At 41.1% G+C, this 12,878-nt stretch overlaps 1 protein-coding gene across 1 annotated transcript in view; it reads left to right on the top strand.

Annotated features, from left to right (window-relative positions):
* LOC124794836 (cytochrome P450 9e2-like) overlaps window positions 1-12,878 on the top strand; it is a 130,072-nt gene that overhangs the window by 63,984 nt on the left and 53,210 nt on the right. Inside the window, exon 3 of the mRNA XM_047258501.1 lies at window positions 11,897-12,034. Coding sequence (XP_047114457.1) covers window positions 11,897-12,034 — 138 coding nt within the window. The remainder of the gene's footprint in view (window positions 1-11,896; window positions 12,035-12,878) is intronic.

Here is a 12,878-nt window from a genome sequence, read left to right as displayed (position 1 = left end):
TTAGAAAACTGCTGCGGAAGCAAAGGACACTTCACAGCAAACATAAACATAGCCAAAGCCTTGCAGATAAACAAAAATTACGCGAAGCGAAATGTAGTGTGAGGAGGGCTATGCGAGAGGCGTTCAATGAATTCTAAAGTAAAGTTCTATGTACTGACTTAACAGAAAATCCTAAGAAATTTTGGTCTTATGTCAAAGCGGTAGGTGGATCAAAACAAAATGTCCAGACACTCAGTGACGAAAATGGTACTGAAACAGAGGATGACAGACCAAAGGCCGAAATAATAAATGTCTTTTTCCAAAGCTGTTTCGCAGAGGAAGGCTGCCACGTAGTTCCCTCTCTAGATTGTCGCACAGATGACAAAATCGTAGATATCGAAAGAGACGACAGAGGGATAGAGAAACAATTAAAAACGCTCAAAATAGGAAAGGCCGCTGGACCTGATGGGATACCATTTCGATTTTACACAGAGTACGCGAAGGAACTTGCCCCCCTTCTTGCAGCGGTATACCGTAGGTCTCTTGAAGAGCGTAGCAATTTACTCTGTACGAATCACCATGGATTTCGAAAAAGACGATCGTGTGAAACCCAGCTCACGTTATTCGTCCACGCGACTCAGAGGGCCATAGGCACGGATTACCAGGTAGATGCCGTGTTTCTTGACTACCGCAAGGCGTTCGATACAGTTCCCCACAGTCGTTTAATGAACAAAGTAAGAGCATATGGACTATCAGACCAACTGTGTGATTGAATTGAAGAGTTCCTAGATAACAGACCGCAGCATGTCATTCTCAATGGAGAGAAGTCTTCCGAAGTAAGAGTGATTTCAGGTGTGCCGCAGGGGAGTGTCGTAGGACCGTTGCTATTCACAATATACATAAATGACCTTGTGGATGACATCGGAAGTTCACTGAGGCTTTTTGCGGATGATGCTGTGGTATATCGACGGGTTGTAACAATGGAAAATTGTACTGAAATGCAGGAGGATCTGCAAAGAATTGACGCATGGTGCAGGGAATGGCAATTGAATCTCAATGTAGACAAGTATAATGTGCTGCGAACACATAAAAAGAAAGAGCCTTTATTATTTAGCTACAATATAGGAGGTCAGCAACTGGAAGCAGTTAATTCCATAAATTATCTGGGAGTAGGCATTAGGAGTGATTTGAAATGGAATAAAGTTGATCGTCGGTAAAGCAGATGCCAGTCTGAGATTCATTGGAAGAATCCTCAGAAAATGCAATCCGAAAACAAAGGAAGTAGGTTACAGTACACCTGTTCGCTCATTGCTTGAATATTGCTCAGCAGTGTGGGATCCGTACCAGATAGGGTTGATAGAAGAGATAGAGAAGATCCAACGGAGAGCAGCGCGCTTCGTTACAGCATCATTTAGTAATCGCGAAAGCGTTGCGGAGATGATAGATAAACTCCAGTGGAAGAATTTGCAGAAGAGACGCTCAGTAGCTAGGTACGGGCTTTTGTTGAAATTTCGATAATATACCTTCACCGAGGAGTCAAGCAGTATATTGCTCCCTCCTACGTATATCTCGCGAAGAGACCATGAGGATAAAATCAGAGAGATCAGAGCCCACGCAGAGGCATACCGACAATCTTTCTTTCCACGAACAATACGAGCCTGGAATAGAAGAGAGAACCGATAGAGGTACTCAAAGTACCCTCCGCCACACAGCGTCAGGTGGCTTGCGGAATATGGATGTAGATGTAAATGTAGACTGAAAATTGGCACGATATGGTTTACCGATGACCTAGCATTAGTCGCCGAAAGGGGAAAACAATGAATTCAGATCAGGCATGGCTAGAGGACAAATGTAAGGATGTAGAATCTTACCTCACTAGGGGTAAGATAGATACTACCTACAGGAAAATTAAAGAGACCATTGGAGAAAAGAGAACCACTTGTATGAATATCAAGGGCTCAGATGGAAACCCAGTTCTAAGCAAAGAAGGGAAAGCAGAAATGTGGAAGGAGTATATAGAGGGACTATACAAGGGCGATGTTCTTGAGGACAATATTATGGAAATGGAAGACGATGTAGATGAAGATGAAATGGGAGATATGATACTGCGTGAAGAATTTGATAGAGCACTTAAAGACCTAAGTCGAAACAAGGCCCCCGGAGTAGACAACATTCCATTAGAACTTCTGACAGCGTTGGGAGAGCCAGTCCTGACAAACCTCTACCATCTGGTGAGCAAGATGTATCAGACAGGCGAAATTCCCTCAGACTTCAAGAATATAATAATTCCAATCTCAAAGAAAGCAGGCGTTGACAGATGTGAAAATTACCGAACTATCAGTTTAATAAGTCACGGCTGCAAAATACTAACGCGAATTCTTTAGAGACGAATGGAAAAACTGGTAGAAGCCGACCTCCGGGAAGATCAGTTTGGATTCCGTAGAAATATGGGAACACGTGAGGCAATACTGACCCTACGACTTACCTTAGAAGCTAGATTAAGAAAAGGCAAACCTACGTTTCTAGCATTTGTAGACGTGGAGAAAGCTTTTGACATTGTTGACTGGAATAATCTCTTTCAAATTCTGAAGGTGGCAGGGTAAAATACAGGGAGCGAAAGGCTATTTACAATTTATACAGAAACCAGATGGCAGTTATAAGAGTCGAGGGGCATGAAAGGGAAGCAGTGGTAGGGAAGGGCGTGAGACAGGGTTGTAGCCTCTCCCCGATGTTATTCAATCTGTATATTGAGCAACAGTAAAGGAAACAAAAGAAAAATTCGGAGTAGGTATTAAAATCCACGGAGAAGAAATAAAAACTTTGAGGTTCGCCGATGACATTGTAATTCTGTCAGAGACAGCAAAGAATTTGGAAGAGCAGTTGAACGGAATGGACAGTGCCTTGAAGGGAGGATATAAGATGAACATCAACAAAAGCAAAACGAGGATAATGGAATGTAGTCGAATTAAGTCGGGAGATGCTGAGGGAATTAGATTAGGAAATGAGACACTTAAAGTAGTAAAGGAGTTTTGCTATTTGGGGAGCAAAATAACTGATTATGGTCGAAGTAGAGAGGATATAAAATGTAGACTGGCAATAGCAAGGAAAGCGTTTCTAAAGAAGAAAAATCTGTTAACATCGAGTATAGGTTTAAATGTCAGGAAGTAGTTTCTGAAAGTATTTGTATGGAGTGTAGCCATGTATGGAAGTGAAACATGGACGATAAATAGTTTGGAGAAGAAGAGAATAGAAGCCTTTGAAATGTGGTGCTACAGAAGAATGCTGAAGATTAGATGGGTAGATCACGTAACTAATGAGGAAGTATTGAATATGATTGGGGAGAAGAGGAGTTCGTGGCACAACTTGACAAGAAGAAGGGATCGGTTGGTAGAACATGTTCTGAGGCATCAAGGGATCACCAATTTAGTACTGGAGGGCAGCGTGGAGGGTAAAAATCGTAGAGGGAGACCAAGAGATGAATATACTAAACAGATTCTGTAGGATGTAGGCTGCAGTACGTATTGGGAGATGAAGAAGCTTGCACAAGATAGAGTAGCATGGAGAGCTGCATCAAACCAGTGTCAGGACTGAAGACCACAGCAACAACAACAACAACAACAACAACAACAATGGCATTGGACTTGTCTAAGCCAACATCTATTTTACGTATACAAACGCAAATAATTCTAAGGTAATAATCTGAACAAAAGGTGAAAATTCGGGATCACTAAATGCTAAACATACACAAAACACGCTGGACGAAGTGGACGAATTTTGCTGCCTTGTTACTGGAACAGATAAAGATGCAAGAAATATGTAACTGCCGTTGTAGAAATTAAAACACATTTCTACAAAAGAAACCAGCTGGTAAAATGCAAAAATATAAAACCTGAGACCAAGAAAAGATTCGCCAAGAACTGTGTTCGAACATGCAATGTTTGTTTGCGAAACGGTCGATGTGTAATATCAGCTGGATTCATCAACTAATGGAAAATGAAGTCTTGCAATGGGTGATGGATAAAGAAGACCAATGAAGAGCATAATGAACTGAAGAGACAGAATGCTTGGACACATTTAGCTGGATAGTTGTTGGAGGCTATATTTTAAGGAATGGTGGAGAGGAGTCGCAGGGCACGCATATTATTATTATTATTTGTGTGCCAACTACACATCACTTCAGAAATACGAATAACGTATGCATATAATTTACAAGTATATGAACGTATCATTTACATAATTTTATCACATCGACTAAAGTGTCGAGTAAGTCCGAGGGGTTTCCAAGACACGAATTTTCAAAGCGCTCTGCTCAGTGTGTCTGACAGTCTGCCTTGGGAAGCTATAATGCAGTCATACAGTTCCCCCAACTGTGCACCAGGTCACTGTGTCTCCCACGATTAGTCTGGGGATGCTGCTGAGTGTCCTCTGGTGCTCACATGTTTGTTGCTGCCGTGGAGAAAGATGTAGAGATCTGTAGGGTATTACTGCACCATTCTTTCCCCAAAGTTTCGCGGTGACTGAAGTTGTGGTTAACCAGGTTGCTAGCTGTTCCGAGGTTGGGATGTCGTGAGCGAAGACTGTTGACTCAGATAACAGGTATGTCCTCATGAGCCGGCAGCTGCTGGTGGATGCAAATTCTCTTTCTTCTCAGGTTAGATGGTGGCATAGGTGGGGGTACATAAGGCAGATTATGATGTGAGATGCAGCATTTATGCTAAAATTGAGAGAAAAGCTGACGTATAACGGGAGTTTGACAGCTGCATCAAACTAACTTTAAGGTTGATGACGAAAAGAACAAAGTATATGGACTCGTAGAAAAGTATACATGGTGTCCCACGAAGTCAATATTCCGGGAGGCGACAAGTGGACATTAGAAGCAAAAAAGTTAAAATAGATAGTTGCAAAATAGAGCAAATCAGTAAGAACGCAGCCAGTTATTGTCATGTGCTGTGGGGATATTGCAAACTGACTTGTGGGCGGATGCTGGCGGTAGGCGGCCTGGAGAAACACAACAGACCTTTGCAAATTCCACCGACAAGATGGCGCCAGACATCTCACGGTGAAACTGGCAACGGTCCATCCTGCCTTGCACGCGGAAAAGGCTAGACTCCGCCATGAAACGAAATCGACGAATCGCAGCCCTACATTTAAATTTTATACGTCCTGTTTACTACAAATAAAATTTGAAATATTTAAGACATTTAGGCATAGAGGGTCTGTTTCCACCAAGTCATCTGGTGAGATCAATTATTACTTTTTCTAAGCCGCAGTTTCTAGTATAAAATGATATTAAAAGTTAAACCAGTGTGGAGGGAGGGAGATACGGCCCCTGATTGGCCGGGAGGAACAGTCGCTGTGCTAGCCAGTCTGGATACGATACCGCTCGAAAACACTTCTTCCTAACTCCCAGTGAGTGGTGAGCGCTCAAGACTTCCGCGTTCACACTCGTGAATTGGCTGACAGGTTTCAGTATGGCGATGCACAACATTCTTGAGATATATATCATTTATCAGCTCGTCGTTTAGCCGTTTCACTGTAAGTTGTAGGTTTCGTATTGAACCTGTGCTTGCTAAAAGTAAATCAACACTGTGTTGTAAACAGGGAGTGACTAGTGTAATAAAACCCAGTCTCACCTTGAACCAACTTCGATCATCGCGGGTTGGGACCCAGTGACGAACCTGTATGTGTGATGTGTTGGGACAAAAGGAAACAGGAACACGTTGCAAGGAACACTACTACAACAACAAAAATGTCCACAGATCGGGGAACATCTGCAAAAATAAGGACTAAAAATACCATTCCTCCCAAACAAGTTCGTTACAGAAAATATCAAAGATGGATTCTGTCAGTTAAAGTGTAGTTCATGCCAGTCTGTCTACATAGGACAAACATATAGGAATTTTAATACTAAGAATTCCGAATAGCCGGCCGGAGTGGCCGTGTGGTTCTAGGCGCTACAGTCTGGAGCCGAGCGACCGCTGCGGTCGCAGGTTCGAATCCTGCCTCGGGCATGGATGTGTGTGATGTCCTTAGGTTGGTTAGGTTTAATTAGTTCTAAGTTCTAGGCGACTGATGACCTCAGAAGTTAAGTCGCATAATGCTCAGAGCCATTTGAACCAATTCCGCATAGCTCAGAGCCTCAAAAAGTCACGGTACACATTCCACTGTTCCAGACTGCTTCATATAGGAAATCCACGACTGATCTCAACATCCTCGAAGAAAGCAATAGACTCTAAGGAAAACTTGCAATAGACGAAAAATAGCACATAAAAACCTATTAATTCACGTAAATAATGTTTTAAAAACAGACGTGACACTGTGCAATAAAACAGTTTGCAACACTTAATGAATTAAACACACTTCCTCGAATGAAATAAGAGTATATCAACCATTCTCGATTGATGAAAAACATCTGACGCTTCTCAGTCTCTCCCCACCCCTAGCTCTCTCTCTCTCTCTCTCTCTCTCTCTCTCTCTCTCTCTGTCTCTCTCTCTCTCTCTGATTTCACACACATGCACAGACGTCAGATAATTTTTCCTTCAGCAGCCATCACAACAACTTGCGTCAAACAGTCGTAACTAGCGCCAAATTGAACAGAAACAAAACCAACAAATGAGCGGCGACAGTAATAAGCGTCTCTCGATGCGTTTAGCGACGTTAAGTGTTTTCTCCGATCTCGTTTTTTATGTAACAGATGAGGAAAACAGTATATACCCACAATAGAAAGACAACTGAACTAAAACGTTAGTAGAAGACACACGCAACTATTACTCTTGAAAAGGTATTTTCGAGATAAACAACTTCTTAAGCAAACTCTTCCGACTACTGTGCAGATGACGCTATATGAAACGATAAAAAGGCATAAAAACTAGCCGAAATCTACAAATTAAATTCCACACTTAACGTAATTTTCAGGTGAGCAATCGAAACAAAATAAATAAAATGCAAATGCTACAGTTTTTAGGTTCTAAATAGAAAAACCACCACTAAATTGGTTTAATTTTCTACAGAAATAGATCGAGATATACGGAAGGTGATATATGAGTGTCGAATAATCTTGGAGTAAACACAAAAATCGTGTTTTTCAGAACCCGAATTTTAAAAACGCATATTTAACTCGCAAACACGGAAAAAATCGTTGACAGGAGAGTCCAACCGTAGCAAAACTATTATAAGCTACTTACGTCAAATTACGGCCTTATCACTGAGCAATGGCTTTGTTCCTGAAATTGTTACCATGTTGTTGTTGTGGTCTTCAGTCCAGAGACTGGTTTGATGCAGCTCTCCATGCTACTCTATCCTGTGAAAGCTTCTTCATCTCCCAGTACCTACTGCAGCCTACAGCCTTCTGAATCTGCTTCGTGTATTCATCTCTTGGCCTCCCTCCAAGATTTTTACCCTCCATGCTGCCCTCCAATACTAAATTGGTGATCCCTTGATGCCTCAGAACATGTCCTACCAACCGATCCCTTCTTCTAGTCAAGTTGTGCCACAAGCTCCTCTTCTCCCCAATTCTATTCAATACCTCCTCATTAGCTATGTGGTGTGCCTATCTAATCTTCAGCATTCTTCTGTAGCACTACATTTCGAAAGCTTCTATTTTCTTCTTGTCTGAACTATTTATCCTTGTTTCACTTCCATACATGGCTACACTCCATACAAATACTTTCAGAAACTACTTCCTGACATTTAAATCTATACTCGACGTTAACAAATTTCTCTTCTTCATAAACGTTTTCCTTGCCATTGCCAGTCTACATTTTATATCCTATCTATTTCGACCATCATTAGTTATTTTGCTCGCCAAATAGCAAAACTACTTTACTACTTTAAGTGTCTCATTACCTAATCTAATTCCCTCAGCATCACCTGATTTAATTCGACTGTTGTTGTTGTGGTCTTCAGTCCTGAGACTGGTTTGATGCAGCTCTCCATGCTACTCTATCCTGTGCAAGCTTCTTCATCTCCCAGTATCTACTGCAACCTACATCCTTCTGAATCTGCTTAGTGTATTCATCTCTTGGTCTCCCTCTACGATTTTTACCCTCCACACTGCCCTCCAATGCTAAATTTGTAATCCCTTGATGCCTCAAAACATGTCCTACCAACCGATCCCTTCTTCTAGTCAAGTTGTGCCACAAACTTCTCTTCTCCCCAATCCTATTCAATACCTCCTCATTAGTTACGTGATCTACCCACCTTATCTTCAGCATTCTTCTGTAGCACCACATTTCGAAAGCTTCTATTCTCTTCTTGTCCAAACTAGTTATCGTCCATGTTTCACTTCCATACATGGCTACACTCCATACAAATACTTTCAGAAACGACTTCCTGACACTTAAATCTATACTCGATGTTAACAAATTCCTCTTCTTGAGAAACGCTTTCCTTGCCATTGCCAGTCTACATTTTATATCCTCTCTACTTCGACCATCATCGGTTATTTTACTCCCGAAATAGTAAAACTCCTTTACTACTTTAAGTGTCTCATTTCCTAATCTAATTCCCTCAGCATCACCCGACTTAATTTGACTACATTCCATTATCCTCGTTTTGCTTTTGTTGATGTTCATCTTATATCCTCCTTTCAAGACAATGTCCATTCCGTTCAACTGCTCTTCCAAGTCCTTTGCTGTCTCTGACAGAATTACAATGTCATCGGCGAACCTCAAAGTTTTTACTTCTTCTCCATGAATTTTAATACCTACTCCGAATTTTTCTTTTGTTTCCTTTACTGCTTGCTCAATATACAGATTGAATAACATCGGGGAGAGGCTACAACCCTGTCTTACTCCTTTCCCAACCACTGCTTCCCTTTCATGCCCCTCGACTCTTATAACTGCCATCTGGTTTCTGTACAAACTGTAAATAGCCTTTCCCTCCCTGTATTTTACCCCTGCCACCTTCAGAATTTGAAAGAGAGTATTCCAGTTAACATTGTCAAAAGCTTTCTCTCTTTCTAGAAACGTAGGTTTGCCTTTTCTTAATCTTTCTTCCAAGATAAGTCGTAAGGTCAGTATTGCCTCACGTGTTCCAACATTTCTACGAAATCCAAACTGATCTTCCCCGAGGTCGCCTTTTACCAGTGTTTCCATTCGACTGTAAAGAATTCGCGTTAGTATTTTGCAGCTGTGACTTATTAAACTGATAGTTCGGTAATTTTCACATCTGTCAACACCTGCTTTCTTTGGGATTGGAATTATTATATTCTTCTTGAAGTCTGAGGGTATTTCGCCTGTCTCATAAATAGTGCTCACCAGATGGTAGAGTTTTGCCAGGACTGGCTCTCCCGAGGCCATCAGTAGTTCAAATGGAATGTTGTCTACTCCCGGGGCCTTGTTTCGACTCAGGTCTTTCAGTGCTCTGTCAAACTCTTCACGCAGTATCTTATCTCCCATTTCGTCTTCATCTACATCCTCTTCCATTTCCATAATATTGTCCTCAAGTACATCGCCCTTGTATAAACCCTCTATATACTCCTTCCACCTTTCTGCCTTCCCTTCTTTGCTTAGAACTGGGTTGCCATCTGAGCTCTTGATATTCATACAAGTGGTTCTCTTCTCTCCAAAGGTCTCTTTAATTTTCCTGTAGGCAGTATCTATCTTACCCCTAGTGAGACAAGCCTCTACATCCTTACATTTGTCCTCTAGCCATCCCTGCTTAGCCATTTTGCACTTCCTGTCGATATCATTTTTGAGACGTCTGTATTCCTTTTTGCCTGCTTCATTTACTGCATTTTTGTATTTTCTCCTTTCATCAATTAAATTCAATATTTCTTCTGTTACCCAAGGATTTCTATTAGGCCTCGTCTTTTTACCTACTTGATCCTCTGCTGCCTTCACTACTTCATCTCTCAGAGCTACCCATTCTTCTTCTACTGTATTTCTTTCCCCCATTCCTGTCAATTGTTCCCTTATGCTCTTCCTGAAACTCTCTACAACCTCTGGTTCTTTCAGTTTATCCAGGTCCCATCTCCTTAAATTCCCACCTTTTTGCAGTTTCTTCAGTTTCAATCTGCAGTTCATAACCAATAGATTGTGGTCAGAATCCACATCTGCCCCAGGAAATGTCTTACAATTTAAAACCTGGTTCCTAAATCTCTGTCTTACCATTATATAATCTATCTGATACCTACTACTATCTCCAGGATTCTTCCACGTATACAACCTTCTTTTATGATTCTTGAACCAAGTGTTGGCTATGATTAAGTTATGCTCTGTGCAAAATTCTACAAGGCAGCTTCCTCTTTCATTCCTTCCCCCCAATCCATATTCACCTACTATGTTTCCTTCTCTCCCTTTTCCTACTGACGAATTCCAGTCACCCATGACTATTAAATTTTCGTCTCCTTTCACTACCTGAATAATTTCTTTTATCTCGTCATACATTTCATCTATTTCTTCATCATCTGCAGAGGTAGTTGGCATATAAACTTGTACTACTGTAGTAGGCATGGGCTTTGTGTCTATCTTGGCCACAATAATGCGTTCACTATGCTGTTTGTAGTAGCTAACCCGCACTCCTATTTTTTTATTCATTATTAAACCTACTCCTGCATTACCCCTATTTGATTTTGTATTTATAACCCTGTAATCACCTGACCAAAAGTCTTGTTCCTCCTGCCACCAAACTTCACTAATTCCCACTATATCTAACTTTAACCTATCCATTTCCCTTTTTAAATTTTCTAACCTACCTGCCCGATTAAGGGATCTGACATTCCACGCTCCGATCCGTAGAACGCCAGTTTTCTTTCTCCTGATAACGACGTCCTCCTGAGTAGTCCCTGTCCGGAGATCCGAATGGGGGACTATTTTACCTCCGGAATATTTTACCCAAGAGGACGGCATCATCATTTAATCATACAGCAGAGCTGCATGTCCTCGGGAAAAATTACGGCTGTAGTTTCCCCTTGCTTTCAGCCGTTCGCAGTACCAGCACAGCAAGGCCGTTTTGGTTAATGTTACAAGGCCAGATCAGTCAATCATCCAGACTGTTGCCCCTGCAACTACTGAAAAGGCTGCTGCCCCTCTTTAGGAACCACATGTTTGTCTGGCCTCTCAACAGATACCCCTCCGTTGTGGTTGCACCTACGGTACGGCCATCTGTATCGCTGAGGCACGCAAGCCTCCCCACCAGCGGCAAGGTCCATGGACCACATTCCGCTATCCTCGTTTTGCTTTTGTTGATGTTCATCTTATATCCTCCCTTCAAGACACTGTCCATTCCGTTCAACTGCTCTTCCAAGTCCTTTGCTGTCTCTGACAGAATTACAATGTTGTTGGTGAACCTCAAAGTTTTTATTTCTATTCCATGGATTTCAATTCCTACTCCGAATTTTTCTTTTGTTTCCTTTACTGCTTGCTCAATATACAGATTGAATAACATCGGGGAGAGGCTGCAACCCTGTCTTACTCCCTGTCCAACGATTGCTTCCCTGTCATCCCCTCGACTCTTATAACTGACATCTGGTTTCTGTACAAATTGTAAATAGCCTTTCGCTCCCTGTATTTGGCACTTGCCATCTTCAGAATTTGAAAGAGAGTACTCCAGTCATCATCGTGAAAAGCTTTCTCTAAGTCTATTACTATACTACATCATACATTTTGTTCAGTGTAATTAGAGTTAACAAGGCATGTCTCGTATCAATCTTTTAATTACACTCCATGACACATCCTAAGCAGATGTCGCAACTTACTCTACGTAGTTGTAGTACTGCCTATTTTGTACAGAATCCACATGCACTACGCAATCACAAAATGTTTTTCTATCTTAAGGAAAGAGCATCATGGCCTTAATCAGTTGCTAAGGGCTAAGAGCAGAGTAGTAAATGCATTCTTTTGTTCCAGGTACAATTCTGCATATTTGTAGGGAACAAATGCACTGCATAATCTTCACGTCATTTTTCCACCTTAGGTAAAGAGTGGCACGACATGCGATGCACCCTGAGCCCAGCTTTCTCTTCGATGAAGATGAAGAACATGTTCTTACTAATGACCGAGATTGGACATCAGATGGTCGAGTATTTGTCGAAGAAAACAGCGGAGCATGAGAGTGAGTATGTGAGACTAATAAACAAAATCTGTTTTGACATGCGAACGGATGTCCCCGCTTTCAAACAGGTGCAGCTTTGAGATGGAAATTGGACTTACTAAATGTACTAATTAACATGATAATAGGAAACACACTTCACATGGGTTAATAGTAGTATATGTTCTTACTAATATGTTTAATGTGGGTTACCATGAAAAAGTATAGGATTATCTGTGCCCACCAGTCATTTTTCCCTTTGTACTAACATCACCAATCACTTTCATTTAATATCTTTTTCCAAAATAATTTGGTTCATTTAGTGTTAACCGGATTATCAATTTATGCAAAGAGATATAGCCTAATTATCGCCTCTACTACCCGTAAGGATTGTAGGTTCAGGAAATTACCGCAAATCCTCCTGCATACAATAATTACTGCAGACATTCTGTCGTTAAAATCTTTTTAGGTGGGCTTTTCTTAACAATCATAGTCTTATAGAGTATGCTAAATCTCTGTTTTGGATGAAGAGTGAGGTTCACCACATTGTTACTTACAAATATGGAAAAAATGTAATGAGTAGTATCTAGCTGTAAATATGGTTATATCATACATGATAGTATTATAATTTACCTGCGATGCTGAGAATGGCAATAATTCTAGAGGAACAAGGTTTAAACACTACAAATCGTTCACTAGCAGCAAAAAATTTCTACATTGTAAAATCAAATGTGAAAAAAAAAGCCTTTTTTACTTGTACTTTTAAGAAATTAGGAAGAAAATGATTTCTATTACTCGATCCCGGAATTCTTCCATCGTAGAGGTAGGCAACCCATCAGATTTAATACAAACTGCAATCATGGAAAAG

This window comes from Schistocerca piceifrons, chromosome 4 (genome assembly GCF_021461385.2).
Source record: "Schistocerca piceifrons isolate TAMUIC-IGC-003096 chromosome 4, iqSchPice1.1, whole genome shotgun sequence".
NCBI lineage: Eukaryota > Metazoa > Arthropoda > Insecta > Orthoptera > Acrididae > Schistocerca > Schistocerca piceifrons.
The sequence above is the reverse complement of the archived record's forward strand: the minus strand, read 5'-3'. Positions and strand labels throughout refer to the sequence as shown.